A 26,409-nucleotide genomic window follows, 5' to 3' on the forward strand; every position below is an offset into this window, starting at 1 on the left:
TGGAGAGAAGATCTCTGCTGCAGCCCAGCTGCTGTCCAGCGGGAGGTGCTCAGGGGGGCATCGAAACGGGAGGAGAAAGGGAATTTTTAGTTAAAGGGTTGACAACTGCCCTCCTCCTGCTGTTCTTCACCAGAGCTGCCTTTTGGCACTGAGAAGTAGCTGAACCCCCAGCATCAAATCTGGTAGGTTTGGGGTTTTTTTTACAGGGTTGGACCTGTTGAAAAAAAAGCTATCAAGTTGCAAAGTGAGTATGGGACAGGTGTAGCCCCTGTGACTTTTTTATTTTTTAGACCTTTCCTAAAAGTTTTTGTCACTGCATTGGAAACAAGCCCTTGCCCTTTTCCTCCACCCCCGGCTCACCTTTCCTGCCTGCAGGCAGGACCCAGGCTGATATTCAATTGTCACTTGTTAAGGCTGGCAGGGCCGGTGCCAGTCAGCCAGCCCCATGTCCCCAGGCTGCTGCCGTGCTGGTGAGATGTGACCGTGGCTGAGGAGGGAGCTGTTTGCTCACCAGCCCGTGAGGAACTTGCTGGGGTTTGCTGCCGGGGTGTGTGGTGATTGCCAGCGCTGTCAGTGGCACCCAGGAGCAGCTCTGATCATGCATCAGCAGCTGCTCCACAGAAGATCCATGAAACTGCCAGAGGGGCCCTTGGAGTTCTGGCACAGCTCAAGCACGAAGGATTATGAGCACGACTTTCCCCTCGTTGATCTGGGCATGAACCAGAGCGTTTCTGAGCTCTGCAGATCCAGTCCAAATGAGGAGAACTGGTGGGAAAGGCAGAGCCCACGTGGGAGGTCATCACTTCTGTCAGTTTTGCCTCCTGAGTGACATCTCTCTTTCCCAGGTATCCCTTCCCGGTTTGTGCGATTCTTACAAGCAGCAACTGCTGCTTTATCTGCAGATCCTGACCAGGACAGTCCCTATCCCATCCCACAGCAATGTTCTCTCTGGAACATTCCGCTGACTCCTCTGCAGAACTTGGCACGGCAAAAATAGGGAGCTTGACCTTGACGTTGGGCATGGAAATCCTGGTGGAATCCTCCAGTGCTGCCCCCCTGGCTGCAGCCCCTTCCCCTCCAAAAGGCCTCCACTCTTCAAAAATACCCTGGGCAGGAGCTTGTCTCTATCAGTTCTCCCCGCCAGTTTCAACCCCCAGGTCATGAGCAGGAAGGCTGATTGAAATTTGGAAGAAGGATCAATTTGTTCCCTTTGATCACCTCAATACCAGCACATGATTTCTCTCTGCAAGTCTGGTGTGCCAGGCCTGCTCCAGAGAGTTTAATTGACCATTGTAATTGCAGGGCTTAATTTTTTTTTTCTGGAGTTTTTCCTCAAGGGACAGATGAGGGTCACAGACTTGGAGGGCATCTCATTCCCCATAAAACTGTGCAAAACAGCTATAAACAGCCAGCCCTGAAGTTTTGCTTCCAGCAGTGCTCTGTAGATTCCCAGACCTCTCTTGCTCTTCCATCCCCTTCACCCTTGGCTGTGTTTTGGCTGGAGGAGGCAGCAGATAAAACCCTGAAGGCAGCAGCAGAGCTGGGGATGTGTCAGGAGAGATTGGGTTCTCTTGGTGCAGATGGCAATGGAGTGAGATCAGCTGCTGGCAGGAGCTGGGGGGATGTGTCCAGGAGTCAGGGCAGAATCTCTGTCTCTGCTGGATTTTTGTGGCATCTCTTTATTTATTTGCACTTGAAATGTTTTTGCCCTGTTTGTCTGTGGTCCTTTGTGCTGGTTTCTGGGGAACAATGAAATTCTGGGGCGTTTCTGCAGCTGGTGGCCATATAAGTAAAAAATATTGCCCTTATAAATCACTTCGTCACTTTTTCCTCCATGAAAAATGATCTGTCTTTATCAGCCCCTGAAAAAGAACAAATGGAAAGGACAATTTCTTTCAAATGCTGCTCAGCATTATCAGATGGATGACACAGACATCCCAGCAGGCCTGGCTTTGTCTGGGTTTGTGCCTGTTTTGCTGAGAGCATGGCCATGAGAGCAAAGTTTGTTGAAGCCTTGGGTTACATCATGATAACCGGAATTTGAGTTGACTCTCTTGTCCCAGTGGTGATGGATTTTTTCCAGGCCAGAGGAAATCTCATCATCTCCAACTTTCCTGACTTGCCATCGAGACCATTGGCATATCCAAAACATGCTTTCTGTTCTTTTTGGAGGGAGAAGGTACCATTTGGCATTGTTTTGTGTTCCCAATGAAACCTTTGCTGCAAGAACAGGATGGTTTCCCATCATTGTTCTTGATAGTCTGGAAAAACACCGCAAACTTCTTAACAGATTAATGAATGTCAGGCTTACGGCATCGTATTGTGGTTTTCCACACCCACCTCTTCCTCACAAGTCCTTGAAGCTGCAAAAGAAGGAAGTGTTAGGAATGGCCAATTTGAGCACTGAGGAAAGGCAAAGCTGCAACCTTCAGAGATCTCATCCAAAGGCAAGGACGCATCAGAGCCGGCTCCTTATTAAGTGATTTCTGCTCAATGACTTGCAAGGCAGGACCATCTTTGCCTTTTCCATCAGGAATGTGTTCTGTCTTATATCTGAGGAACAAAGGAGTGATTAGAGGGCAGCTGTAATTGCATTTTTGGAATAAGTTCCTGTTCAGATTTAACACTGTGACATTATGCTGTTTATGATGCGTGTAATTAAAACAAAGTAAAAATAACATCTTTTACTCTGCTGTGGCCTGGTCAAGGAGTCAGAGATATGTTGTGCTCCAAGGAAGAGGTTGGAAAAGAGAAGAGAGTGCAAGGGATAAGTGAATTGCTTTGAGAGACAACTAAAAAGGGGGAGAAAAGAAAACAATAAAGCAGAGAAAAGCCAGAGGCTGCCCATTCATATCCCCAGGCACTCTGTTCATTCCAGGCTTATCAAAATTTCTAGACCCTGGTTTACTCAGTTCCTTTTGTTTGGAGTCCAGCTGCATTTCTGGTGCATGGTAGAAGAACCATGTGCTTTTATGTTTCTCCTCAAGCTCTTGCCCTTCTCTGACACACTGCATCACTCTGGGGGTCTCTCTGAGAAGCCTGGAGCTGGCAGGGGCACAGCTGAGCAAACATCTCTCAGCTGGTGAAAGGAATTCCTGGCAACACCTGGCAAGTTGAATCTTATCACACTGTTCTGCATACCAGGGACTTTCACCTTGCATTAGCCCTCCAAAAAAAAAAAAAAAAAAGCAGTGTTTTCCCAGTGCCAACATCACACAGACCTCAACAGTGTTCTACTGCCCGGTCACCAGCCCTTGCTCATGCCAGGTGCCTGGATTGGCAGGGAGTGAATGATGAGATTGATCTGCCCAGGGAGGGCTGTCTCAACAGGGATTTCCTTCCTTGATTTTGTTGGCAAATCTGGTATCATTCTTACCCAACTCCTGGAAAGAAATGTCCCTTTCCACCCCTAACATCCACATTCCCCATGTGCCCAGCTGAGGACTGGTGCTCATTCATACCCTGCTCTTCGGCAAACACAATTTCTAAGGTAAAACTCAGGTGTCCAGACTACTCAAGACGAATTTTTATGTGCAGCAAAGTTGATCAGACCTACAAAGCTTGCTGTGCAGCCTAAGGTGTAGGGGCAGAAGGTCTTTGATGGTCTGGGTTACGGTCAGCAATGTGGCTGGGTGCTGGGTGGCTTGTGATGGGAATGGCCATCCCTTCCACTATGAGGACACATGGTTGTCTCCCTGTTTGGTGGTGGCATGTGGAAATGGGGAGGAAATGATCCTTGGCTGAATCAGAAGCTTAAGAGGGAACGGTCTGTGAGAGAGTCCCAGCTCTGGTCTCTAGTAAAGACCTCGCTGGGTGATTTCCACTGAGGAAATGTCAATATCATTGAGAATCTGCAGCTTGGTGATGGATGAAAGATTCTTCTGCCGATGCTTGTACTGCAGGACTTTGTTTTCGTTGATGAAAATGTGGAAATAGTCCTGGTCAGAGTAGATTTCCACCTGAAAGAGAGATTGTGTTATGTTCACGTGGCCTTATTGGACCTTGCTTCTGTCGTGTTAGGGAGCTGCTGGATCTGTCCACCCACTTCAAATCCTACCAGAGCTGACGCACACACTTCTCACCTCCACTCTGGGCAAAAAGAGGGAATAACTGAGTTTTCCCTTTCATGATAACAAAATCTGGGGGTAATGCAAAGCCTAAATTGAAAACAAGTGCAGCATCCAGGGATTACTGCTGGAGTCCCGCATGTCTGCGCCAGAGCTGGTTACAAATCACCAGGTTACAACAGAATTACTGACAGGAGATGAAGCCAGAGAGGGGATGTTGCTGAGTATGGTGTTGGCAATGGGGAGCACCCCAATATTATCTGGGTTATTCCTGTGTCACCTGAGGAGATCTGTGGGGTGGCCCAGGGTTACCTGAAAGGGCTCCTTTGCTTTGAAGGGGAAGGTGCTGTTAACCTCTTCCTGCCCCCAGTGGCTGTTGAGGAAGGAGTTGCAGACGATTCTGGAGCTGGAGAAGCGAGGGTTAAAGTGGAGAGCGATTTGGTCTCCGGGATCACAGAGCAAATTGATTTCAAACCTAAGACAGTGAGAGAAAGGGGGTGGAGAGCTGTAAACGATTCTTCTGGCCCTTGGGAGCCAGGAGAGCTGGGAGCAGAGCATGTCCTTACATGCTTGAACTGGAGCTGGTCTCACCCTTGACCACGATGCTCCATCCAGGACAGATTCCCTCGGGGTGCAGGGCCTCAAACTGCAGACAAGGAGGAGGACAAAGCAAGGTGGCAGAGATGCACTGCCCCACTCAGTCCTTACACTTCTTTCTCATATTTTCATTGTCATCTTCTTCCTCTCCCCTTCCCACACAGGCACACTCTCTATCCCTGTCTTTTTCTCACTCCTAAATAATCTCAGGGACACTAAACTGATAAGAAATCAAGTCTCTATGACATCCAGTTGATGAGGTGGGATTTGTTGTCCCTGAGGTCTTTTGTAAAGAGCTGAGCTGGATCAGAGAGCAAAAATTAAAGAAGAGCTTGAATGCCTTCATTGTTGTCAGGGCACAAAGATATTCTGCTTCTCTCTGCACCTGAGAAATACAAAATCTGAAGCAGAAAACTTTGTGATGCTTTGAAGCGGAGGAACAGGTGTAAAGTACCATCCAGTCTGAGCTTACCCAGCATTACACGCTGATTCTTCCCGCAAGTTCCTGCCTGATCCCCTGTTCCACGTGCTCTCCCCATCTCCAAGGTTAAACTTGCATAAAATGAGCTGGAAAATGCTCCTTTTTGAATAATTCATAGTTTTATTAAATAACTCATTTTAATAAGAAGTTCTTGCCATTTCACCCCACTTTTTTTTTTTTTTTTTTTTTTTTTTTTTTTTTTTTTTTTTTTTTTACACTCCAATGATCTTGCACTTGCACTTCTGAGCATCTCCTCTCGCAAACTTATTGTTCACATTAGGAAAATTTCCCCAACCTTGGCATGTCCACTGCCAGCTGTGAGCCTGTTTCTCCCTTCCTATAAGTCAGGACTTCAACTCCCCTGTTTCTTTCTCTGTCATGAGTTCCTGTTTCCAATGCTTTTTGGGGATATACAAGTTTTTGGGCAGAAGCTGAGACTTTTGGGCAGGATTTGGCGATGACCAACCTCATACCCATGTGCCTGGCTGCTTTAGGAGGGCAACTTTGGGACCCCACGCATGGCCACTGAAAGGCTCCGAGCAGTGTCCACCCCTGCGAGGCACAGAGAGCTGCTGGAGCTGACAGAGCTCTGGATGCAAAGAGCAAGTGGTGACGGCAGTGCCCAGGTTCACCTTGCCTGGACCCTGAGTTTGTAATCATTTCACCAACCCCAGCAAGAGACACACTACACACAGCAAAGAGCTCTTCCCTCTTTGCTGCTGGCTGTCCCAGCAGAGATGGAGGGCAACACACAGGTCTCAGCTAAAGCCCTCCAGGCGGGAATTCCTGCCATCAGGGCAGCACTACCCCAGACCAGGTATGACCAGGATGAAAATCCGTCCTGTTGCCCATCACTGAGCACCGCGAAACTCGGTTTTGCAGCAGCCTGGACCAAACTGACATAGAGGAGCAGCACTATAAGTAGCACCCCTGTGTTATTCGGGGTTTCTACCAGCCCAGCCCTTCTCTTGCACTTTCCTTCATCCCCTGCCAGACCCGTGCTGTCACCCGCGGTGTCACCTCCTGTCCCCGGTGCTTACCCGCAGTGCCATTGCTCACCAGCCCCGCGCCGCAGCCCAGCCCGGCCGCACGGACAGAGGGGTTTTTATAGATGCTGCCGGCCAGGAGCTCACGTGTGCAGGGATTGGCATCACCAGCAGGCTGAGGTGGCCTGTCAGAGCCGCCAGGCACGGCCGGGATGGGGAGCAGCAAATCCCGCTGAGCCCGGCGGGGTCAGCCCGGTCAGACGTGCGGGACTAATCCCGCCCCGCGGTGCTGGGCTCTGACGTGATGGAGCCCGGGGATCCAGAGGGCTCAGATATGTTCAAGGCACGAAGGAAAGATGAGGACTCCCAAAGCTGAGAGATACCAGGAGTCATATCCACCTCAAGGTCCAGAGAGAAGGGAGGTGGCAGAGGAGAAACGGTGGCTCAGCTTCATGCTGACCATCGGAGATTGCTTTTTCTCCGTGTTTTCTTTTTTTCTCTCTTCGTGAGTCACAGCCTGGCCTGAAATGAGCTGATGCCAGCTTTGTCGCAGCCACTTTTCCCCCTCGTGGCGCCCCGGGGCCGGCGAGGCTCGGGATGCTGCTGTGCTGAGCTCAGCATGCCCCGGTCCCGCATTTCCCTTCCCTGCTGGGGACAATACAGGGATTTGGGAGCAGGGTGAGCGAGCCTTTGTCCAATATTTCCTGACATGGAAATGCACCAAGAAATGAGCAGCGTTGAAATGAATTTCAGTGATGAGGTGTTTTCACACTGGCAGTCAGCATGTGCTGCTGTGAAACTAAGCAAGGGAAGGGAGGGATGGTTGTTCATCCTCCCCCCTTTTCCACAGCGTAAATGTCTTAAAAACATTAAGCACTGTCCTCATCCCTGTATGCATGGGGGGAGGCTGTGATGGTCCTTGGCTGGTCCTACAGGAATCCATGGCTTTTGTGGATTGAAACCCTCTCAGTGCACAGGCCACAATGCTGGTGTTACTTAATGTTTGTTTTATTCCCGACAGATAAGCAGAATGATAACTACTATTCCAGGCTCTAGTGCCCTTGGCAGACAACTAAAAATGCAATTCAGCAGACAGAGAAGCCAACAGCCTCTTTTGGGACCGAAAAAGCCAAGTCCCAGGTCAGGATCTGCCCATTTGGGCTCTCACAAAACCAAGAAACTGAGCCCTGCCCTGGTCTCCTTGCTCTGAGCTGGGGAGCAGAAGCAGAGCTCTGTGCTACAGATGGCAGCATTGGGACGTGCAAGGGAGCCCTGAGCCAGCGGCAGAGGTGCTGAGGTGGTGTTGGAAGGACAGGGACATCCCACATGTCACTCCTTGGGTTGCTGAAGGATGATGGACGTTGGTGTCTCCAATCTGTCAGGCTGCATCTTTCCCCTTATGGCCTGAGCCCAATGTTGTGTTCTCAGCCCCCAAATCATCACTCCCTGCTCATTTCTGCTGCCTGTGAGGGGCTGCAGGGAGAAAGGGCTGCTTTTGAGGTGCTCACAGTGATGTGGGGAGAACCAGGCAGAACTGCTGTCCTGCGTGTAGGAAAGGAGGGGTCTGCAAGCTAAATGATTGTGTCACGTTTATAATAATGATGTTAATGGTGTCAGTGGATGGGAGTAAGGCTTGGGCACTGCAGAGCCATGTTCAGGCAGGCTCAGCTCCTTCTCAAAGGGACAACCCCAAATCCAGACAGGCCTCCCAGAGCCTTTTCCCACCAGAGCAAATCAGGGCTGTGATTTCCCCAGTGCACACCTCTGTGCAAGGCTTCTCCAGACTTGCTTATCTGCTGCCTGGCAGTATTTATCCTCTGTAGCCATTTCATCTTCTAAAACCACCCCGTGCAAACAGGGGTCAGCCCTGTGCTCTGGCCATGCTGCATTAGGAATGTGTAACCCCAGGAAGGGTTTGGGATGTTGCTTTGCTGGCTCTCCCCCATTCCTTTTCCCCTAGATCCATGGCTCTGCAATAACTTGGGACCTCTCCAGGGGGACTGGCCATGTCAGTGCTATGCCAGGGCTGGGTGGTGTGAATGCTCCTTCAGGCTTAGTATGGGAGAGAAAATAACTATAAAACCTCTGTGTGTTAAACCTTGGTGCCACAGACTGTGGTATCTCTCCATTTCTGCTCTCTCACGCTGCTGTGCTTTATGGAACTGGCCAGGAGAGGGCTGGAGAGCACAGGCAAATCCCTGAGATAAATTATAACAAAATTCACACATGGTTCTAACTCTAACTCTGCTCTAACCCTGGAAGAGTCTGATGCAACACCTGCTGCTGCTCTGGGACAGGGGTCAGCGCTGCAGCCTGCAGCTCTCATCCCTGCTGTAAGGAGACTCCAGGCTCTCTGGCAGGAGCCCCTTGCAGCTGCTCAGCCCAAGCATCCCAAGGTAGCTCATCAGAGAGCACCGAATGAAAACATCACACCCTGTAAGGTGGCAAGAGCAACAGGGGGAAGCTGACACCCCGGCACACGCTGTGGGGGCTGGCTGAGCCTCCCGCCCCTCACTGCAGTGTCAGCCCTGCTAACGAGAGCAGCCTCGGGGCTGGCAGCTTCGAGGAATGATGTCTTTGTCAGATTTTCCATTCTTTGGCTTCCTGTTAGCATGGCCCATCATCCTCCCAGTTAGGCACTGGTGCTGGGGAAGGAAAGGGCACCTTCTCTCCCCCAGCAGCTGTCTGGGTATGGAATTCTGCTTTTATTCTTGTGGATGGTAAGAAAAGGAGCCTGGTTCTGTCCCAGACAGTGCCGTGAATGCGACTCATGGCAAGTGAAGTCCCTGCCTCTCATTGCACTTTCCCCACACTGGTGGAAAGGAGGAGGTGATCCCACCCCTCGACAAGGCCATGAAGCCGCACAAGTGCAGCTGAGGCCAAGCCTGGGGCCACTGCTGTCCCCGGCACAGCTCCCGCTCCCCGCTCAGGACTTCCCTTCTGCGGCTTTGAGGAGCGGGGATGAAAGGCAAGGGAGTGGAAACACAAAGCATGCCTGGTTTATTTTATTTATGACTGGCCTCTGCTTAAAAGGAAACCAGCATTATCAGTCCCAGCACCGCCAGGTCAGATGAGTAAATGAAAGGGGAGGGTTTGGTTTATGATCAGGAGCTCGAGTTTGCTCTTATAAGGGCATCTCACCAGGCATTGCCTGCTGCCACCTTGCTGCTGCTCCTGTCAGGGGATGGCCAGGCTCAGCCAGAAATTGAACCAGGGTCTTCCAGAGGGGAAAGCCTTGAGGGAGAGAGTGGCTGAGATCAAGCTGTACCTGCCCCTCCTTCTTTGGCTTGTGGCAGCTACACGTGCTCCCTGCAGCCAGCACATCCCAGCGGGTCTGTACCTATACCTGCTGCACCATTATCCTGCCAGGCTTGGTGAACCATGACTGTCCTTTCCTGATCAGTTCCCCAGGGAGAAGGTGGTAAAATCACGTCAGAGTAGGTCCCTTTGCCCTGACCAGTGTCTGCAGCTGGAAAGGAGAGGTGGGTTTGGGGCATGGCTGGTGCTGATCATCACTCATCGCTCCTGCTCCGTGAGGTGTAAGCAGAAGGTAAACACAAAGCCTGGCACAGGCTGTTGTTTAATGCCTGGAGTTTTAAGAGCCAATATTTGATGATCCGTAAATAATTGCCCTGTTGTATATGCAGGGACCTGATTTATCCTGCTCCTTGATGATACCTTCCAAACTCCTCGGGGAGACATCTGTCTCCCTCTTCCTGATGATTGATGAGAAGGAGGAGAGCTGGCACTTGGCCCCGTCGTGCTCCTCAGAGTCAGCTTGTAGGTGTACTGCTTGTCCCTCCATGGTGGTCTCTGCTACAGCAATGACAGATCCTCAGGGGGAGGGAGGTTATGTATGAACCCCCCCTGCTCACTTTTATGTTGAGTCCCTGATTCCTGAGGACCAGCGCCAGCACTGTCAAATCCCCCTTCATTCCCCACTGCTAACTCTTGCCAACTCAGAAGTGCTTCCCAGCGGCTTCCAGGTGAGGTTTGTCACTGGGAGCCATTCTTCCTTGGAGTTTGAGCAGCTCTTGTTCCGTGTTGAATGATTTACTGCCCCAAAGCGAGGGGGGAGGACGAGGCACATCACTGGAGGGGCTGCAGCTTGGCCGTGTGCTCTGCCCCTGCGCTCGGCTGCGTGCACAAGCAGCAGCACGACCATCTCCCGCTGCTGCTCCCCCTGCCAGCTCCGTGCCAGCCCCTTGGCCAGGGAGCCCACGTGGCAGCAGGCCTGGGCACGGCACGGGCGGGCCACGCTCCACCATTCAAAGGCTGCACTCCTGCCCCGGGGAGCAGCGCGTGGGCTGGAGCCGCAGCCGTGCGCCCGCAGGTGGGTTTGGAGAAGGTGCAGAGGAGAGGGAAGCCTAGAGCGGTGGAAAGAGGGAGGGAGGCAACCTGTGAGGTTTTGGGGGTGCTCTGGGGTTCAGGGAGCAGCCAGTCACAGGTGTCTCCCATGTGCTGGAGCCCTTCTGGCTACTGGCAGGTTTCATGAGGGCTGTTCGGGTCTGGGGAACATCGGAATTTGTGTAGCCCTGCTTTTTCATAATTTTCTATTGAGATTTATTAACATTAGGAGTCATACTCAAGTTCTGACATCATAAAAATCTTCAATGCCCTTGTTTGATATCCTCATCACACATGAAAACAGTTGTCCCTCAGGCTGGGTCCTAGAGAAGGTCCAGTTTGGGGTCAGATGGTAACTGGCACCAAAGGAGGCAGAAAAACTCTAAAAAAAGAAAACAATGAGGCCATCAGTGTCACAAACATTTCAGTCTCCTCCAGCCAGTTGCTCAGCCCAGCCCTGAGTGACCTTTCCCAGGCACAGAGAAGTGCAAATAATACTTACCCAGGAGGAAGATGTGCCAAGGCCAGAGCCAGCACAGCCCCTTCCCAGCAGGCAGCCAGCCCGAGGAGCTGTGTCCAAGAGCCACCATCCATCAGGGGGGCAGAGTTGGTGCTGCCTCCAACCAGGATGAGCAGTTTTTCCTCCAGGCAGATCAGTGGTGGTCAGTGCTGGGACACAATAGATGGCCTCATGCCATGACATCATGCCATCCATGGCTCCTGAAGCTGCTGAGAGAAGTGTGAAATTCACCCTAAGGAGACCCTCAGGAAGCTTAGAGGGGGTTTGGAGGCATTTGTGAGGAGGGATCTCTGGGTTTGGTCAATTAAAAGGGTTTAGGGACTGAGGCTTGCAACTCTGGGAGCCAGATCATGTCCTTCCTCTACCTCTGAGTATTTGACCCACTCCTTGCCACCACTGCTTCCTTCTCTTGGTCCCGTAGCACTGAAGCACCAGCTCATCATCTGCCCTGCTACATCAGAGGGATAGTGACAGTAGAAGAAGGAATGTAGGGTCCACTCCCCAACCCAGGCTCTGGGAGAAAGTGGGATGACACAGGGGTGAGCGGTAGGAAGGACATTTTCAGCCTGGCAGGGCCTGGCACACATCCAAAGGTATCAGTACCAGCAAGACCCCGCAGATATCTGCTTCAGGCCACCCAGTCAACAAACCCTTGAGCCTGGAGCACTGCTCTGCACTGTGTGGGCTCTGACCTTTGCTTCTGGTGGCTGAGGAGAAGCACTGGGTGTTGCAGCAACCTACAAGAGGCAGCTGGGGAGGAGGATGCAGCTTTCTGCTATTTTGGAGAGCAGGGAGGAAGAGGAAGGGCTGCTAACAAAGACCGAAACTAGAAAAATGACGACGATGACAAAAAACCTTCTTCCATTTAGGGAACCAAATGTGTTTGTTTCCTGATGTGACCTGAGGATAGCTCAAAGCAAGAGACACAGGCACAGGTTCATGCTGCTGAGTGGCAGCTCCTCAGGCCCCAGGGCGAGGGCAGGACTCTTTCAGCTGGAAAGGACCAGAGGCCCCAGCAGCCCCCCGAGTCCCTGACCTGCCCAGGGCTGGGAGGTGCCCTTGCCCAAACACCTCTCTCCTTTGCCTGGCTCCCTCCACCCTCTTCCCCAGCCACTGTCCAGGAGTAGCTGCTCTGCTGTCACACCCCAGAACCAGCTGGGAGCTAAGGAGGTGGTAGCCAATGGTACCACGTTTTTTGGAGATTTGGGGGCTCACAGTAGTGCTGAGGAATGAAGAGAGGGAATCATGGCCTTCCCTATAGCCATGTCTGCTGCTGCCCATCCTGCTGCTGGCTCCCCTGGAGCTGGAGGAGCAACAAGCCCACCTCCCCCTGGTGAGCTCTGCTCCTCTCTGCCCCTTCCCGCAGTGAGGCTCCCTGAGTCCTCCCCAGCTCCTCATTCACAGACAGTGAAATTGTTCTTCTTGAGACAAACAGACAGCCCCTGCCCCAGGGAGCCTGTGGTCAAGACGAGGAGATGCCATGTTGTTTGGTTTCTTCTCTATTTTCATTTTGGCTTTTAGACTTGCAGATGGGCTCCAGCCACAAAGTCTGGAGGCAGGACCAGCTTCCAGCGACTCCTGGCTTGGGTGGAGGCTGAATGCAGGCTGCTGATTTAGTCCCTCTCTATTTCTGGTGCTGGGTTTATACATAATTTGATTCTATATAGTTATGGGTAGAACTAAGTAGAGCGTGAGAATTTCAGCATGGGAGGTGAAGGGATGCTTTATGAATGAAACATTTGTTAGTGCAAGGTTTCAGCAAGAGGGAGGGACACAAACTGGCAGGAAGAGCACAGTGTGGGGGGATGGAGGGGTCCAGCAAGGGGTTTAATCCACAGAAGGCCCCACCCAGATGCACCCACGCTTTGGCTGCAGCTTTCCTGCTCATAGAGCAGCTCTGAGAATTGGGGTTGAATCCCATCTGCATCTCAGTAGCAGCTCAGGAGAAGCCAAGGCACGCTCAGGAGCTGAGGACAGAGCTGCAACTCCAGAATGCGTTGTATCCATCTTCCCTGCTCCTGTCATGGCTGGTGGTAGGCATCCAACCCCTCGAGGCTGTGGAGCAGGCTCAGAGGGAAATGTCATTTGCTGCAGTCAGGGGCAAAACTCCCACTGATGGAAAAGGACAAGGACTGCAGGGGTTTGGTCTCCATCTTCAGGAGAGATCTGTGGTAGCTCTGACCTGCCTCAGCACTTCATCAATCCTGTTGTGTACTTGATGTGGATCGTAGCCTGGGGAGATGTTATCTGACCATGACTCTGCTCCTCACATCCTCTGCTGCTACTCCTCCTCCTCCTTTAGATCTGTCTGATGGGAGAAATTATGTTGTTTTCTGGAGCTTTTACCAAACTGCAAGGGGTTTTCCAAAACATCTGGAACAGCTCATGGAGCTGGAGTGGAGTGTAACGCTGAGGGTGGAAATAGGGTCATGGAAACAGAGGCACCCTGTTAGATTAATGCTTGGGAGCGACACTTGGGACGGGCTGAGTTCAAACCCTCAGGCCTCTCACAAAGGAAAACAGCTGGCAAAAAACAGTGAGACCCTCCCCACATCACCACGTGCCCCTGTGTCCTGCTGCCCGGGGCCATGCCTGGAGGAGAACCCACCAGCGCCCACCTCAGCGCCGGGATGTGGCACCATGCTCTGCAGGGCACTGTGGGTGTTTTGGTGTCCCAGACCCAAACCCTGCTCCTATGTTCAGGTTGTGGGAGGAGCTCTAGAAAGAAGCCAGTACTCTGCAAAGGGCAATGAGGCCCCTTGGGTTATTTGGAGGCTGCCAGCTCGGCATCCATCACTGCTGATGGAAATACTGAGATGGCTTTGAACACAAAGCAACATGTAGTTAATTAAAAGAGGGGTGTAACTGATGCCAATCCCAGAAAATGATGAAAATAGACCTCTGCTAACATCTTCATTCCTACAAGGCTAGGATTTGGACTGATAAAGAGGATCTTGTCAGTGCCACAGCCTTGGTTGTGTGGTTTGACTTGGCGTCAGGCCGTGGTACAAATAGAGCTGGAGTGGAGTCTGCTGCTCAGATAAATGGATAAATTCTAACAATGCAAAGCCATCCCAGCTCACCTGATGGGAGGACAAACGGGGCTGGGAGGTGCAGCTGCCCTGGGGAAGTGCGTGGGGTTCACAGTGGGATTGCACAGTGATTGAGCCTCCCCAGTTTTACCTGTCAAGTGAAAAAATAAAACCCTTCCAGGAGCATTTTTAGACTGCTGCTAAAAAATAAAAGACTTGCTTGGTGCAAGCCAGAATTGCCTTTTTTAGTACAACCACAAGGAGATTCTAGGGAAAGGGAAGGTATGATTTATAGGATGGGACAACCTCTTTCTTGGAAAGGAAAATACGTGAAAGCCATGGCAGAAACATAACTTTTAGCCTTACTTTAGTGGGACAACCTCTAAAAACGTTTCTGTGGTCCCTCAGGGGTAATCCAGGCTCCCAGGGCCACTCCTCAGGTTTGTGATTTCAAGGACCTACAGTAATTCTGACTGTGTCCCATCAGCTGTGGGGGCAACCACTGTCCTTGGCTGTGGTGGGCTGAGGATGGAAGGTGTATTTCCTGTGGTTGTGACAATGGGGTGAGAGCAGGGAGGGCCATGTCCCTGGTGTCCCCTTGCCAAGAGGAGGGTGGCACATTGGGAGTGTCCAGGAAAAGTGCCCCAGAAGTGATTCAGGACCTGGAAATGTTGCTTTTGCAGATAGGGTGGAAAAGCTCAGCTTATTTTTTTTTTTTTTTTTTTTTTTTTGTTTTGTTTTGTTTTGTTTTGTTTTGTTTTGTTTTTGTTATTTATTTTAGCACTATATATTGCAAAGTTTTGGCTGATGGATGATGGAATCCCTAATTATCAGGATTGAGAGGGGAGAAGATTTCCTGGGCCAACAGGAAAAAGAGGATAAGATCAAATGAATGAATACAAAGGGTTATAACTTTGGGCTGGTTTGACACTAAGGTCATCTGAAAAATTTAAATGGAGACTGGAACACTCCATCCCCTGCACTAACTGCCATGAAATCTTTAACTTCTGCAGAGAATATTTGGGAGTTCAGGGTGAGGGATTCTTGCATGCTGTGGCTGTGCCTCCACCTGCCAGCCCACAACAGGCTGGTGGGTTTTAAACCCAGATTTAAACACTGATAGCCTCAGGCTTTCCTATCCAGGCAAGAAAACAAGCTGTGAAAAAAGTAAACATGTCACTGAGGTATTTTCCTTTCAGATGGGTTGATCTTTTGGAGCTCAGAGAAAGGACACAAGGAAGCTGCTGTCAGACATGAAGATACCAGCCTTGACTTCACAAATATTTGAATAATATTTGCTGAACTTTTTTGTTTAATTCCAGAAGAAGAAAAAAAGAAAAAAAGGGGAAGAGAAAAGGTTTCACTGGACTCTGCCAGATGTGATTCCCTCAGGTAACCTCCCTGCTCACCCCAGGCTCAGCAGCTGCTGTCACCACTCTTGTCCCGGCACGCCGGGATGGAATCCTTGTGGGATCCAAAGCTCCAAAAGGGGTGGTGACCCATGGGACACCACGCCTGGCACAGCACCACGAGACCCTATCCCACCTCCATCACACCCCACAGACACACATGGACTGCTGCCACAGGGATGGGCACCGTCCCTCACCTGCTGCACAGACGGGACATTGTTTTTGTAGGACCTCCCTCAAGTGCCTTTGCTGTTGAGCTCCCTCTGCGGTTTCCTGTGTTTGAACCCCTTATCACAGCCCTGCCGCCAGAGTATGTGCTCAGGAGGGTGAGTTTTATGGGTTGATAAGGTTTTATTGCAGCCAGACTTATTGATGGATGTCTGGAATAAAGAGGTGGGGAGCCTGAGGAGACAGGGTCTAGGAAGCTCTAATTTCCACTAAATTCAGTAATCTGGACATGGGTTTTAAGTAGAACCCAGGCAGTTTGGAGTCCAGCTCAGGCATACCTGGGAAGGTCCTTGTCAAGAGAGCTCCAGGGCAGTTGCTGTTCATACCAAGGAATTGGGTTTCATTGAAATATTTATTTCTGTCCCCTGGCAAGAGGAAGCAGCCACAGGGATGTGGTGTCTGCAGTACCCTGTCCACACCTTGGCCCTATAACACACCTCAGGAATCCCTCAGAACCCCAAAACAGTGAGGGCTCCCCTCCGGGTATAGAGTGATTCGCACCCTCTCCTGCCTCAGTTTCCCTCTCCACTCCACACAGCTCCTTCACAGCCTTCCCTCCAACGTGGGCCAAGTCCTTCTCTTGGCAGCAGTTTGCATTTAACTTTTTCTCTTCCTTAGCATCTGATTAGAAATAAATTAAACTGGCCAGTAATGACTTTGCCGGGTGCTGACTCCTTCTGCACTTCAACTCTGAGTGTGCCTTTGTGTGTACAAGCGATGAACAATGATTAAAGAGGCTTTATTAGTCCCATGACTAAGCCATTAAAGGAAAAACCTGTGTCCTTCCTGCCAGTGAGCAGCACGGGGGGAACAGCTCTCTCTGAGTGCTCTGCCCCTGCTCTTGTGCAGAGGACAGCGCTGTGGCCACATTAGAGGGTTTCCTGATCTCTTTTACCCCAGTGAACACACAGGGAACATAATGTCAGACATGAAGGTGGTTGTGTGTGTTCTCTTCAAGCTGTTTGTGGTCCTCTGTGTCGGCTCCCAGCCGGAGTGGCTGTTCCCTGGGTGCTGCAGGGGAGTGGGGGCTCTCACCATTCAGTTCTCTTCCACGAGCTGGTGGTTTTACCTGCCCCTGCTCATGGGGAGGGTGGTCCACCCAAGGACACAGGGTGATGTGGAGGCTGCAGTTCTTGGGAAAGGATTTATTTGCAATGACTCGAACCTAAATCTGCCCCTAAATCCATGCTGTGACCTGACCTCCAGCAGAGAAGCCCCCACAGCACTGCCAGGGAGCCTGGTCTTCCTGATTTACCCATCAGTCTAACAGAAGAATTACCTTCTCATAAACTTCAGCTTGTTCTTACCCAACTAAACACACCAGAAACTTTCCAGAATGTCTTTTACTTCTGAGATGGCAGATACCAGGACATTCCCCTGGCTGCAGGCTGAACTGCAGGGCATAAACAAACATCTTCAGGACAGATATTGTCATAGACTGGCTGTGCCTGTGCTGTTGGCAACCCTTGGTCCCAGGGATGTGTGACTGTCTTGGACCCACCACCATGGAAATGAATTAGGGACTTCTGTGACCTGGGATGTGCTGTGAGAGCAGCAGGTCACAAAAACAAAGCAGCCCAAAGTTACTGCTGCTGTCTCTGCAAGAAGGGACCAATTATTTCGAGTATTCTGGGCCAACAGATACAAACTGTGGCCAGACACAGAGCCTGCCCTGTGGACGTAAATCTGCCAGGAGTCCAAGTGATGGGGAAAGGGCTGATTTTTACATTTTGGTTGAGACCTCTTCCCAGCACAGGGCTTTAAGCTGGTGGCTCATCCCAGCCCCATCACATCTCAGCAGAGCAAATGCTCTGCACTTCTGCCACACTGCAGCCAGCCAGGGGATGCTGCAGAGGCAATTTCAGGGAGCAACTCGAGTATTGCAGTAAAGAGAGAAAACAAAACTAGATATTTTCTTTCCTCCCCCACACCTCCACTCCCGGGGCATCCCTTCAGAAGCTTCATTAATGTTGGAGGAGGCAGAAGACAAACACCGGGAGTGGGCTGCCCTTTCCCCTGGATGTGCCACCTCTGAATCTCACTGGGCTGGCAGCACTTCCTGCAAATGCCCCCCTGGGCCCCCCAGCCCATCCTGCCCTCCTGCAGAACCCAGCACTGCCATCCCTGCTCACATACAAAGGAGGTTGCATCATAACTGCTTTTTAAACTCTAAGGCTTTTGAAGTCAAAGCCAAAGTTTGTTTTTACGCCTGATTCGAGCCAAGTCCCTTGTTCCAATGTTTACGAGACTCTCTTTGGTTAGCAGGAGCTCACCTCACCTTTATAACAGTTGGGTTATCTCAGCAATGTTTGTCCAGACTGGCAAGAATCTGGGCTCTTGAAGAACTGAAAATCAAAGGAATCTGGACTCTAGAAGGACCAAAAATCAGCGTCATGAGAGACACCAAACAACAGCTCTGCTGGAAGACTTCCAGCTCTCTCTTCAGCTGTGGCTGAGATTATCAAGATTCCCAGGAGGGGAAGAGACATATTTTCAGGATAGACATCCTTTAGAGGAAACTGGGAGAACCTCAAAAACAGAGTCTTGAAGGTCACAGGGTATGGATGGAGTCAGCTGCACCATCGCTCACCCCACATCCATGCTGCAGGAAAAAGATGCTCAGACTGGATGGCAGGGACCCCCAAAATTCCCAGGAGAAGGGGGTTTGAGCAAGGAGGGACCGTTCCTCCACTCCTGGGCTCATTTCAGAGCTGTGTAACAGCGACAGCTCTGCCCACGGCTCCTCACTTGCTGGCAGCAGCAGGGCACTCCCAGGAACCCTGGGACCGTGCGTTCTCTGCTGAATATTTGCAGGGCAGCAGTTTACAGACACCACCCTGGCAGTTCACAGCATCCCGGTTATCCTCAAAATCCACCAGCCAGGCTGTCTTCAATATGGAATACGCATCCTGAAGGGCTGAGGCTGAGCTGGCAGCAGAGGGAACCACCACCCCCAGCAGGGGAGCAGGGAATGGGCTGAGTAACCTCAACCCAAATACCTCATCCCGGGCAGGGAGGGAAGGGGGCGTTCCGGGGAAATCTGGGCCGGCGGATGAAAGCCGAGTGGTTAATGCAGCGTCTTCTCCGAGCCGACTTTCCAGTCGCGGCTTGCACGGGCTTCCTTGCGGACATCTGGCAGATGGGCCAGGAGAGGAATGTAATGAGTTGTGCAGATGGGAGGTGCCGCGCTCAGGTTGCAGCCGTGGGGCAGGGAGTCAGTGTTTTGTTTATAAACACAAGGCAGGATGACTAAGATAAGAAGGTAATGGTAATTAAATTAAATTAAGGCTCTGGAAGTCGTTAGATGAGCCTGAAAACATCAGCAGTCACTCGAATTCCTAGTTGTGCACAACAGGGGCTCGCTGTGATGGTGCATCAGAGGGTGACGGGGTAGCAGGGGGCTCTTCCATCAGCTCAGCGGGGTAGAGATGGACACAGTTACATCCAAACAGGGGAGACAGGGGGGAGCCAGGTAAAAATGAAACACCAGAGCATCAGGGGAGGAAGGGAAAGCCCACAAAGTTTCTTCCCGTTCCCCCGGGAAAAGCATTCCCAAAGCACGGATGGGGCACTGAGGCGCTGCGGGATGAGAGGACAAGGTTCCCACCGGGATTCTGGTACAGATGGTGCAAAGAGGAGAGTTTTGCCGAAGTCAGTTGGGTTGTAAATGCCCCATTCACATCCAGAGCATCTCTGCAGATGGTTTGAGCCTCTTGGTGAGAAGCGGGAAGCAATCAGATGACTGGGGAGAGCAGATTAGGAAAGGCAGCCCTGATCCAGACTGTCTGGGAGGCATTTCTTGGCTGAGAGCGTGGCAAAGCCTGTCACCCACTGACTGGGGGTAGGACAAGTTTGGAGAAAAGCGAATTAGGAAGTGTGACAGCGGAGGTGCAGGTTTTGGATGGGTTTATGTATCCAGCATGGAAGGCTGCAGCTGTACCTGTGTCAGCTAAGAGAAAATGATGCTCAGAGCTGAACAAACCCACCCAGCACTGGGGGCTTGGGGCTTCTCTTCCCAGGGCTGCTGGTTTGCTGAGAGATCCTGTGCCTGTTTATTTTTCTTTCCTGCTTGCAGTGGCCCTGATACACCTCCAAGCCTTAAATGCTTTCCCTGCTGCCCACATGGGGTAAATTGGTCCTGGGAGCTTTCGTATCTCTTTGGGAAGAGGGAATGGGCTGAGAAGGTCCGGATGCTGCAAGGCAGTCAGCGTGGGGGGCTGGAGCAGCTCAGGAGAAGGATGTTTCATCAACATCCGTGACCCAGAGACTTAGGTCTGCTGCTGTCCCAGTTTGGGAACCTGGCCCCAGAGTACATGGTGTAGAGACATGTGCTTTTTAGCTCAGGAGGTCTTTCAGCCTGCTCTCCTGGTGCCAGCCCTTTGCAAAGGGATATTGGGAAGCATGGAGGAAATACCAACAGTCCTTGCAGCATTAATCACGGCCAGGATGATGAATGCAAATAAAAACGTGCTTGGTTGGATCCTTGGAGAGGAGGAGAGACCCTTTTCCCACCAAGGGTTTGCAGGGTGGTGGCTGATCAAAACTGGGCTGAGGGAAAGGTTCTCTCTCATGCAGGTGTCAAGGGGAGAGCAGGTAACTTATCGGTGGCTGCATGTTTCTAATTAGTGAAGTAAGGATCCACGGCAGCCCTCAGAGCACCCTGCTGACACCCTCGAGCCAGAGCTTATCACACACTCTTATCTCAGCCCAAGACCCTGGGAAATCAGCGGCTCAGAACCTGGCTGGGCATCAGGAGCTGTAGGAAGGTGACAACTCGGTGTGATGCTGATGGAGAGGGAGGGACCCCCCGAGTGAAGAGGCTGGAGCAGCTAGAAGGATGCACAACAGCTTTTAGGGATGAGGTTGTTCCTGCAGCCCCATCAGTGCGGGTTGGGTAGGTACATCCCCACGGGGCAGACAAGGCACCCCCACAGTGGATTCGCTGGTTTGTGCTGACAGATCCTCTCCTCTTTGCCCTACAGCCCCCACAAGGCCTTTTTCCTTCCCGCGGGGCCGTGGGGAGCGGGCTGGCCGCTGGAAGGGACGGGAGCGGGCTCGGGGCCAGCGCTGCTGCGGCTGCTGCACAAACAGCCCGGGTTTGCTCAGGCTGCTCGCGGCGACACGGCACAAGCGTGCCAGGGCTTAGGGCTGCACGGCCCGGGGCTGAATTCGGCTCCTGGCACGGGCCCAGGGTGCAGTGGGAGCTCAGCATTCCCTGAGGAGCAGGAGGCACAGATCCGTGGCTCCAGGTGTGGCTCCGAGGTTTGGCCCCTGCCACCCCTCCCTGGTCGGTAGGACATCCCAAAGTTCTGTCCTGCTGTGGTTCCCGGGGCAGGCGGAGCTCCCCAGGGGAGAAGCTGATTTTCCAACCACCGTCTGGGGCTTTGGGGGGGGAGCATGTGCCAGCTTTCGGCGTGCTGATCTCCCCAATTAGTCTCCCATCTCCTTTTCTGCTCTTCAAAGCACTAAGCGTCATTAATCTGTTTGGGGGATTAATGCCAGGCTGAGCTGGGGAGGACGGTCCCGGCCCTCTCACACACTCAGCCCCGCACACTAATAGTTTTTGCTACCCCGTCACAGCTGTTAAGGCTACAAAAGGCCCGGGTAATGTGATCTCCCAGGGCCCTTGTCCACAGAGGCCCAGGCAGCCTGGACCCTTTTGAAGGCAGGAATGTGGCTGAGCATGACCACGTCTGTCCCAGCGATGGCCTTGTGCTCTCCTTCCCGACCATCCAAGCAGGAGTTAACTATGCATGGAGAATTGGATCAGCCCGTGGGACAGCCAGCGCAGTGCCCCCCTTCTACCCTCCCAGCTCCCATCACCACAGAGTGCCTCGCGTTCAGGGGTGAGTGGTCCAAGACCCAGGAGAGTGTGCTGCGGGCACTGATGGGCACAGAAGGGTTTGAACCAAATTTAGGACAATAAGCTTGGCATAGATTCCAGACCTTTTCCCATGATTGTTTTCTCAGGAGACAGTGAGCTGGACACAAGCTGAAGGAGAGGTCTGACATAGCAACTGGCATGTTCCATGGGAAATGGACCAGGTTGCTTGGGGATGCAAAATACATCCCTGTGCATCACTTACCAGGGCCCAGGGATTCCTCCAGGACCTTAAAAGAGATGGGCAACAGCCACACAAGGTACAGCGGGGTGCTGGTTGCTCTGGGGGCCTTTCTCCAGGTCTGAATGTCCTTTTCCCTTACCCCACGGCAAGGATCAGAGAAGAGTGCTCACTCTAAGTGCCCTCCCTGGTCCCCAGGGCTGGGGTGCTGTGCCCCACAAGGAGGGAGCCCCGCTGCTGTTTAAAGCACTGTCTGCTGCAGACACTCCAGTCTGGATTTCAAAGCAGCTGCCAGCTCTTTCCTTGGATCTGAGGTGGCTCAGTGGGATTGGGCAGCTTTGTAATTTGAAACAATGGGGTTAGGGGGGGACTGTGCTGCTGGCAGCCCCAGCCATACAAGGAAAGAGGATCCCACTGTGTGCACAGCCCCACATTCCCCATCCTCCCCCTGCCCCAGCAGACCCAGCATCATCCAGGGGCCCTCAAAGCACCTGATGGCAGAGGCCAGAGGACACAGAGATGGGCATCAGGCACAGCTGGGTCCTGTCCCTCCTCGTGCTGTTGCATGTTGGGTTTGGGTTTCTCTCCCTCTTGTTTTCTACACGGTGTTGAAACTCTACGCCAGCGTGGGAGATGCTCAGGGGAATTTGCAATGGCAGATGGTGGGGAAAAGAGAAAAGGACAGAGCACACTGCCTGTGGGCACAGGAACACAACACCCCGGGAGGGAGTGTGGAGGGAACAGCCAAAGGTGGCCAGCCTGCAATGAAAGCTTTTAATGCACAGGGCTTTCCTGCCTTCCCTACACACACACCTGCAGGCCAGGAACAATCCCTTTTTCCTTTCTTTCTTTTTCTTGCTTTTGCTGTCTTCTCCCTCTAAAACAAAGATGTTTCTCCAGATGCACTGGTCCCCATCCAACAGTTCCTTTTGTCTTGTCGCTTTGAATTATATTTTCTTTGTCTGCATTCGCCATCCTCCCAGGCTGAGCCCTGGATGTCTCATTAGGAGGGAGATTCTGGTCAGTGGTGCCAAAACTCCTTGCAATGCTGACACAGAGGGATCCTTATGGGAGGGAAGATGCTAAAAGCTAAATCCCAGCCAAGGGAAGACTGCAGAATGAAGTCAGAGTGGAGAGATGCCCGAAGGGAATCTGGAAACTTTGGGATGATTTTAGGATTATAAAAGGGATGAAGAAAAATTAGAGGAGCAGAGCCAAAGACTTCTCACCCCAAGCATGTAATTTCCCATGCCAAATGTGGCCCTGTCCCCCGGCTCCATGGGGCCACGTGAGGCTCCTGTGGACGTTGTCCCCAGGGAGAGGCACAAGGGCTGCTCTGGCACAGGCCACACACAGCCCTGGGTGATGACAGCTCCTGCTGTTCCCTGCTCCAGGGCAGGGCCCTGAGTCCACATCCCTGGGTGGGATGCCCTGAGCTGCCAGGCAGGCGGGTCTCTGGCTGCGTGGTGACTTTACTCCAGACCTCAAAGGGCATTTGGGTGCTCAAACCCAGACTCATTCCTTCCAACTGGCTCGATCTGGACTAGAAAAAAGAAATGAGCTCTCCCTGCAGGCCTGCCCTCACTTAACATTGCAAGAGGAAATTTTCTGCTGAGCTCCAGGGATTGCAGGACATTTTTGATGTGAGGGAGATATGGAAAGCAAACCTGACCTTTTCAACCAGAGAAAGGCTGTTTCCCCACAAGTCTGTGTCGCAAAAAAATGTTGGGTTTTATTTTCCTCCCAACGCTGCACTGAAAACAAACATCCAAACCTCAAACTCTGCTACAAAGCACAATTGTCTCTCAAAACCAGCTCTTACCCATTTCTATCCAGCCCTGCCTCCCTGTGCTGCTCCTGCCCCTCTGCAGGCTCAGGGACAGTGGTGGGATCAGCCTGGGAAGTTATTTGGTTCCCACCAAACACCTTGGCTAGCATGGAGTCCTTTTATTGCCGGGATGTCATTCACACTGTGCTTGTTTAACACACACACCAGCTGCCTCTTCTCATGCTGCTGGTCTGAGAACGAGAGCTGGGCTCCCCCCAAGTTCACAGGAAGATGGGCTCATCTGGGGACGTGGGATGTAAATCCCCTCAAACACTGCATATATTTGCATCTGCATCTGGTTTTATCTCCTCTCTCTCATTGCAAGATTCCCCCACCCTGCCACATTGGGGAAATGCAATGCATCCCTCACAGGTTGAGTTTGGGATTCTTTTTCCACTCTTGGTGACTGGTTTGCTTTTCATTGATTTTTAGGGTCCTACACCGACCAAACAAGGACTCGTTTCCATCTAACATCATGGCTGCTGCTCAGCCACCACGTGGCCCCCACACCAGCATCATCTGGAGTGGCACCACCTCCTCAGGCAGCCACAGCATGGCACATGCATGGAGCAAGCCCTTCCTCAGCCACTGTGACTGTTTTCCCACTTTAGGACATAACAGAAGATCCTTTCAACAACATTTCCTTTGAAAAATAATCCATCTAGCTCTGTTTTTGGAAAGTGCTCCATGCTCTGCACAGGAAGAAGTTAATTACTGTCCGGGGGGTGAGGGCGTGTGTTCTCAAATGTTTTAAATGTTTAATTTTCTTGAAAGAAAAACCATCTCTGATCTCTGTTGGATCCTCTCCCTGTTTATACAGAGGGTTTCTATTAGCAGGGCCAACAGTACATCCCTGACTGCCACGTCCGTGTCCTTTTCTTCTTCCCTCAAAACAGGAACCCCTCCCAAGGGGGTGTGTCCCACCTCCCCGTGCAGCTCTCCCCAGGGAGCAGGGAGGGCCCGAGCCCTCCTGGCAGTCTCTGCCCCAAGGACTTCTCCATCCAGACCCTGAGCTGTGGTGAAACGACCTCTAACTGATGCAACTTTTCCTGTCTTGCCCATTTTCCAGGAAGACGTGGAAAGGGTGAGGTGGGTGACCCCCCTCACAGCCCCTTCCAGCAAGGAGGATCAAAATGTCACTGACACCTTTGCTGGTGGGTTCAAGCCAACCTCGGCTCACACCAGCTGGGGATGGGCCATGGTGATGAGGCATCCACAGCTATTTCAGATGAGGTTTTTCAGGCAGAGGCTGTCCCACAGACATCCCTGGCTCCCCATCATGGAATAGTGTTTAGAGTAGGGACATCAGGAGTTTAGCTTAGTCCCCACCTCCTCTAATGGCATTTGGGGTCTCTCCTGCATCCCGTTTGCACCATGGATGGGCACAGGCTCCCAGGCCCACCCGGCTGATCCCAGTTGTTGGTCCCCAAGCTCCTGAGGTCCTTTATGGGGTGCAGAGCATGGCTGGTGTGGAGGCCCTGGAGAGATGGGCTCTGCTGTGGGACAGCCCTGAATGCCTGGCCGTGCCTTGCCTGCCAGGACACCCAGAACTGGCCCTTCCCATGGAGAACTGATTTCCTTTTGTTATTGCTGCTTATCTCAGCCCTGCTGGTGCCGCCTCCAGTGTATTGTCAGGGGTGCTAATCTAATGCTGATGAGAGGATTGGAAGAATGATCATCAGTGTGGTAATACCCATTTGATTTTTAATTCATTACAGTCGGGAAGAGGTGACTAAGAGGAAGGGCTGGGGTCAGCAGTCAGGGTGACCTAAGAGTGCGTGCTGTGACATTTACAGGCTGTGCTGGAGACCAAGGTGGGCAAACCTTGTGGGGCCTCTGGATTTTAGAGGTTGTTCTGTGAAGAGCTCAGGGCTGGGGCTGTCACCTTCTGGAAAGTTCCACCACATGAACCATTGTGTGGTGGATGATGTTCTCAGGATCTGATCCACTTCCATAACCTCTAGACTAGTGTTAAATGAGTGGGGTCCTATGAGAGAGCAGATGGACAGGGTCTGCTCTTTGTCCATGTGTGTGGACGTGGAGGGCATTAGTCATGGGGGTGCTGAGAAATGGAGAAGGACTTTGGCACCTGATTGTGGGGCTGGAGCAGGAGCCATTGGACAGGTTCAGGGGAACAAGTGGGACCCTGAAGGCTCTGCATCTGAGTTGCACAATTCCATCTCCTGGATGGAGCCTTAATTTTCAGCTATCAAGTCCCTGTGGAGCCCCTCTCCCAGAGCAACTGGTATCTCACGCCCATGACTTGTGCGCTCAAAAGCATCCTGCAGCAACCAAAGCCCACAGCACTCCTTCTGCAGCAGGCTGGGTGCACAGTGCAGCTCTGTGAGCTGAGGAACAGGCTCAAATTGCTACTCTCAGCTGCCCTTCAATAATGTAATCCATATTTTGGCCTCCAAACATCCACCTGTGCTTAGGACAAGCCAGGCTCAGTTTGCACCAAGCAAACCAGGCTGGTGCACAGACTGCATCTCTGTCCCATCACGAGTGTGTGGATGGCAAAGAGAGCAGCAATGCTGGGGGGAGAAATGGGAGATGGAGAGGACAGGAGGGAGAGGAGGCAGGACAGAGGGCCATGCTGGGAAGGCTGTGGGGGCTGCGTGTTCATCCGGCCAAGCCCACGTGCTGCCCTTCGCACTGAGAACCGCTGTGGCTGGAGGAAGGGGCTGCCTGGGGAGCACTGAGCCTTGCCTCTGCTGGGTCAGGGCTCCTCACAGCTTTATTTTGGCTGCGGGGGCGGCAGCGGTGCTCTGCGGCGAGCCGTTGGGTGGCTGGTGGTGCTGGAGGAGCACCAGAATGACTTTATTTTGGAAATATGTCCCTGTGGAGCACTC

General features: G+C 52.1%; 1 protein-coding gene across 1 annotated transcript; it reads right to left on the reverse strand.

Annotated features, from left to right (window-relative positions):
• Positions 1-3,794: 3,794 nt before the first annotated feature.
• On the reverse strand, positions 3,795-6,197 carry GRIFIN (galectin-related inter-fiber protein). The gene is made up of 4 exons (XM_066198482.1): positions 6,186-6,197; positions 4,634-4,713; positions 4,380-4,542; positions 3,795-3,959 (listed from the first exon to the last, which is right to left on the reverse strand). Exons 1-4 carry the CDS (start codon positions 6,195-6,197, stop codon positions 3,795-3,797), a joined length of 420 nt encoding a protein of 139 aa, XP_066054579.1.
• Between the last annotated feature and the right edge of the window lie 20,212 nt (positions 6,198-26,409).

Source organism: Chamaea fasciata, unplaced genomic scaffold (genome assembly GCF_029207755.1).
Source record: "Chamaea fasciata isolate MVZ Bird 193981 ecotype frontalis unplaced genomic scaffold, bChaFas1.0.hap1 SCAF_16, whole genome shotgun sequence".
In the NCBI taxonomy this organism is placed as follows: Eukaryota; Metazoa; Chordata; class Aves; order Passeriformes; family Sylviidae; genus Chamaea; species Chamaea fasciata.

Bases quoted from the DNA above. Each gene is read 5' to 3' on its own strand.
- GRIFIN (XM_066198482.1), bottom strand. The intron at 4,543-4,633 runs GTAAGGACATGC...TCACTGTCTTAG, and splicing joins ACCAGCTCCAGTTCAAGCAT to GTTTGAAATCAATTTGCTCT. The intron at 3,960-4,379 runs GTAACCCTGGGC...TCTCTCTTTCAG, and splicing joins AAGCAAAGGAGCCCTTTCAG to GTGGAAATCTACTCTGACCA.